Source organism: Nematolebias whitei, chromosome 14 (assembly GCF_014905685.2).
Source record: "Nematolebias whitei isolate Nwh7 chromosome 14, NemWhi1, whole genome shotgun sequence".
NCBI classification, from domain to species: domain Eukaryota; kingdom Metazoa; phylum Chordata; class Actinopteri; order Cyprinodontiformes; family Rivulidae; genus Nematolebias; species Nematolebias whitei.
The window spans coordinates 18,750,903-18,756,664 of NC_056511.1; the positions used below are offsets into that span (position 1 = coordinate 18,750,903).

The following is a 5,762-nucleotide window of genomic DNA, read 5'->3' on the forward strand; positions in this document are numbered from 1 at the left end:
GACACTGCAGGTAATAATGTCCTGAGAGCGCACGCTGTAGCTGCACTCACGCAGAGACATGTAGGAGGAGATGTATGAAGGCAGCAGACCAAGAAGTGATTTAAAGATTAAAATGTACCAGTGAGAGTGTTTGCGTGAAGTTAATAATGACCACTTAATCAGTGGATACAGGGTGCAGTGATGGGTACGGTAGTTACAGCCAGTTATGAACCTTAGCGCAATGTGATAAACAGCATCCAACATCTGCACGGTGCTTGTAGGGACGTTCACACACTTAATAATGTCACCATAGTCAATGGAGGGAAGGAAAGTTGCAGTTACAAGGCGTTTCCTAGCATTCAGAGTTAGACAGGATCTATTTCTGAAAAAGAAACCCAATTTAATTTTCAGTCTCCTTACTAGGTTTTCCACGTGGAGCTTAAAAGAGAGATGTGAGTCGACCAAGATACCCAAATATTTTAGGAATCTACAAACTCAATAGGGACACCATTTGAGGATAAAATCAAAGGAAAAACTGCTGGGACTGACTTCCTGTTTGACAACAGCATCCCTTTGGTTTTGTTGGCATTTAGGACAAAATTGAGATGGAACAAATCAGACTGGATGTTGTCAAAGGCGGATTGCAAAAGCTGGAAAGCCTTATCAACTGTTTTAGCTCGACAATAAACAACTGTGTCATCAGCATTGAAATGTAAGAATGCATCAGGGATGCTCTGATCTACATTACCTATGTAGATTGTAAAAGGGGTGGGTCCTAAGACTGAGCCTTGTGGTACACCATCGTTGACTGTTAAATAACTGGAGGAAGTACCATTATGTTGAACACATTGCCTCCAGTCTGAGAGCTAGTTAGTGAACCAACTAATGGTGTGATCTGAAAAACCAATTTAACCATGCTAATAAAAAAAAAAAAAGCTTTCTTTTCTTTCTTAGTCCATCCAGTATGCATGGATGAAAGCTTTTCTGACACATTGCACCTCTGCTGCACTCTCTCTTCAGTTTCCTCTAAAGCTCCATCACTGCAATACTTAGCCCACACTGATGCTTCCTCCAATAAAACTATACATAAACTAAAATCACTGCCTGACCGCAGGTGCTGCTGCACCTTTGCTGGAGGTGAGAGAAATACAAGGCACATAAAAAAGTGACAGGAGCAAAGGGCCAAGCAGTGTCAGTGGTTTTATCCAATTACCAATCAGAACCCTCCTACTCTTGACAGTCTTTTGTAGAATCATGACAAAGCTGCAAAAGCAAGTCTTTTGTCTGAAAACAAAGAGGAATGCAAGTGTGTGTGTGCGTGTGTGTGTGTGTGTGTGAGAGAGAGAGAGAGAGAGAAAGAGTTACAGTGTGAACACAACAAAGAGTTATGTGACGTTAAGAAACAGTTTCTCAAGCTTGTGAAGTGTGGAACAGATGTAGTTAATGTGTGTTTGGATTCTTTAGGTTCCTTTATGTTGTTGAAAATTGACTTGTCAATGGTCAGAAACTCAAAAAGATACAAAGCAAGATATTCAGGCAACCTCCCTGCTATTATTCAAACACACCGAGCAACAAATCAGGCTTCCTGAAAGCCTAGTTAATAAAAGCCGGTGCAACAGACGTGCCCCGCTGAAGAGCACATGGTGTGTGAAACAAGCTTTTGAAAATACACATACATGCATGCACGCACATAGAACTGCTTGGAGTAAAGTTGTAACATCTAAATAAAATTGCACAGTAACCATTACTGATCACTAGAATGTGCTGCTGATTTCTGCTGGTTCAGAGACAAAGGAGTGAAATTTGAGAAATTTAATTTTTCAGTTTTTTTCACTTTTTTCAGCAGTCATTCAGCATTCAAACATTGTTTTCACATAGAATGCAATTTTTACTTGTCTGTGTTGGAAATGTGCAGTCACTTTAAATAAGAAGCTGTATAACAAGAACAGCTTGAACAACAAACTTGTTTGTAGCACCAGTTACCTAAATCTATTTGTGTTTATTGTCATTCCCCGCATAAAATTCAATTCAGTTCAGTTTATGTATACAGTATAGCACCAAGTCACAACAGAAGTCATTTCAGGGCACAGGGCTCACGTGGCATGGAGGCTGCACAGCTGCAGAAAGAAAAGCTTGCAGAGAGTGGTGAAGGCTGCACAGAAATCTGTTGGAGTCAGCCTCTCCACCATCACAGACATCTCCACCTCCAGATGCAGGAAGAGGGCCACCTGCATCATGAACGACCCCACTCACCCAGCACACAAACTTTTTGCCCCGCTCCTCTCAGGCAGGAGGTTGAGGAGCATTAAATGTAGAACTGAATGTAGACTGAAGAACAGCTTCTACCCTGAAGCTTTTAGACTCATGAATCCCTAATCAGGATAATCACTGTTATGCCACTTGATTGTTGATATGTGCTGCTGACTATCCATGATGCTGCTGATCTCATGCTGCTGATTTATTTCATGCTGCTGAGTTCATTCGTACTCACCTGCTCAAACAGACTCATGTTCGTGCTGCAGTTGTTCGGTGTATTGTTTTTGTACTACTAGTGTTTAGTGTATTCTTGCTTTAGCATATTTCTTAGTTTATAGCTTAGATCTTATTACTGTTTTGCTTTTACAAATTGTACTTTTGTTGGATGTAACTTGGACCCCTTGTACAAAATTTCCACAGGTACCACAAACTTGTACAAACATGTACCACATGTGATGGAAATGACAATAAAGAAACATTGACCTTGACCTGAACAGAAACATTCATATATAGTGTATATAAAAAAACAAGTTAACATTATTTATGTGAGGAGCAGACTACTTTGAATTTAACTTAATCACAGACTCGAGCAAGCTTGAAGGCGACAGTGGAAAGGAAAAACTTCCTCGAGGAAGAAACCTTTAGCAGAACCAGGCTCAGGACAAGTGGTCATCTGCTTCGACCGGCTGAGTTAGCTAGGAAGAGGAAGGAGGAACAGATACACAATGGCAGGAAGAGAATCACATGTTAAGATAGAAATAGTATAAAATGAAAACTATTCAATTTTAACAATTCATTTTAAGAAATGAGGTAAATTTTCCTCCAGTAACCTAAGCTTATAGCAGCATAACAAGCCACTCCTGTTTCCTGGAATATCTTACAAAAAGATTTGAAGCTCTCGACCTTGACCTCTCTAAGTGGCTTTAAGAATCTGTTGGACTCCTGGCAGGGTCCAATGCTGACATGTTCCTGTTTTTAGTTTTATACATTTGTCTTGGAATCTAGCTGTTTTTTTTTTTGTTTTGTTACCTTTTCCTTTTAGCCATCCTATTTGTTAAAAAAAAAACAAAAAAAACTGTAGTATGAGTTTTTATAATTGCTTATTGTTGTTGCTGTTGTCCATTGTTGTCATCTTTCTTTGTTGAAATCAGGTCTCTCTTGTAAATGAGTCCTTGAGGCTCAATGGGATTTACCTGTATAAATAAAGGTTGATTGAACCCTAAACTATAGGATTGATCAAAAAGGAAAGTGTTAAGCCCAGTCTTAAAACTGGACAACGTGTCAGCCTCATGGACAGAAACTGGAAGTTGGTTCCACAAGAGAGGAGCCAGATAACTGTAAGATCTTCCTCCCATTCTCCTTTTGGAAACTTTAGGAACCGCAAGTAAGCCTGCAGTCTGAGAACGAAGTGCTCTGTTAGGAAAATATGGAACAATAAGATCTCTAATATAAGATGAAGCTAGGTTGTTGAGAGCTTTGTAGGTTAGAAGTAAGATTTTGAATTTCTTTCTGAATTTGACGGAGAGTCAATGGAGAGAGCTAAAAATAAAAACAAATTGTCAGCTCTGATTAGACAAAGAGATAAAATAGAACTTTACTGAAATGGAAACTGTTGAAAATCTCTGTTTTACATGTTTCATGTATCGTACATACACAGATTTCCCTCGGCTCTTCAAAAGAATGAACAAAGCGAGCTCTTTATCAACTTAATAAGTAAGAACAATGTATAGTTAATTTATAGTTTCTAATAAGGACAGTTGAGATAGTTGGCAACATTAAAACTTCCTTTTTAAAAATCTAAATTTACTATTATTCAGTCATTTATATCTATATCTATTAAAAATCATGCAATGGGTAAAATAAAACCCATTTGTTTTTTTAATGCTTTGACTCCTATTCTACTTCATCACCCTCCAAGAGAGCGTAAGTGCGCATGCGTGGGTAAGCGCGCTACCGCAGACAGGGGGCGTGAACGCGCCGCTGTCTCCTCCACAACCGCCGCACTGACTGCAACCTGCCAACGAGAGGAGGAGAGAAAGAAACGCAGGAACACAGGCTACCATTAGGGCTTTTTTCATCCTTATGAGCCCCTACATATTTTCAGGAGGGTAGGGTGAATTCGGTGGATTTTTAGAAAAACCGCTTGTTTTTGTTTTTATTATTTTTTACTTTTTCTCGTCTACGCAGTGGATGTTCTTTGAGTAGCAGACGCGCGAGCTTGTAAAAGCAGGTGCGCGAGACAGCGGCGGCCGCTCCTCTCCTCCCTGTTTCCGAGGGGAAATGTCGAGCGAGAAGCCGCTTTCAGCACCGCCCGGCTCCGCTTCTTTGCTCACGGACACAGACCGAGACTCGCACCTTCCTCCTCCTCCTCTTCCTCCTGCTGCTGCTGCTGCTCCTCCTCCGCCGGGCTCCTCCGCTCCGCCGCGGCAGGTCGCCGTCGCCGCCGCGGGCGCTGGCTTCCACAGCAGCGGGGAGAGGATGGTGTCCGCAGCCGGGTCCATGGTGCTGCCGGCCGGGGTGATCAACCCCGCGGTTCCGATCAGGAATATCCAGATGAAATTCGCCGTGCTGGTGGGCCTGATCCAGGTCGGGGAGGTTAGCAACAGGGACATCGTGGAGACGGTGCTGAACCTGGTGAGTGGATGACGGGGATAATGGGGGGGTAAAAACGGAGAAAGCCGTGGAGGCAGTGAAAATGACTGCGCCCCAACTCCCCATGTTTTATTTACGATGCTCCACTCCGGTAGTGTGGCGTTCAGGGGCAACGATGATGTCATTTATTTGTTAGGAGGATGTGAATGTTTTTGATTTTAGATTTTTTTTTTAAATCCAACAAGCAGGAGGACGTCTGTGTGTGTGTGTGTGTGTGTTGGGGGGGATAATGGAGAAGCAGAAGCATGTGACCCCACCAGGGTCGTTTAATTGCAGCCATTGTTGACTAAATGACCGGTTTGCTGTAAAATAGCTCCTTTAAAGTGCGGCTGCAGACATGTTAGCTTCTCTCTTGACCTCAATCTGTGCCCTGATCAGAAGGAACAGACAGATGCGCACAGCACCACGAGCCCAACCACTTTCCCTAAAATCGTGCAGGTATATCTGTCTTGTCACCAGTTTCACAAACTGATCGGACAAAGGCCGACTAGCATGATGCTACGTGTGCGTGTGAGCGTGAGTGAAGGAGAACGGGTTCAAATGATGCACAAGGCCTATTGTTGCAAGCAGGGCCCTGCATCATCCTGTGCGCCAAAGCAGTGATGTATAGGCGGCGTTGAGACGTTTAGTGGTTTGCTTTACTGTGTGCATCATATTTATGCAGCAGATACAGGTCCCCCCCCAACCCCACCTGCTCCTTCTGTCTTTATTCTGCCACGATGAGAGGTTCAATCCGAGGCCTATACACCCAACACAACACATGGGAGGATTTAATCCAGCTGACTGACTGGTGTGGACTGTTATGAAACAGATGGGCAAAATGTACAGCAGATCCAAAGAGGAGCTTTAGGAGGATATGTGCTATTCCACCCCCC

General features: G+C 42.8%; 1 protein-coding gene across 1 annotated transcript in view; it reads left to right on the forward strand.

The window, feature by feature from the left end:
* Positions 1-4,440: 4,440 nt before the first annotated feature.
* LOC119420879 (neurobeachin) overlaps positions 4,441-5,762 on the forward strand; it is a 167,688-nt gene continuing 166,366 nt past the window's right edge. The window contains exon 1 of the mRNA XM_037688300.1: positions 4,441-4,869. Coding sequence (XP_037544228.1) covers positions 4,516-4,869 — 354 coding nt within the window. The 5' untranslated portion in view covers positions 4,441-4,515. The remainder of the gene's footprint in view (positions 4,870-5,762) is intronic.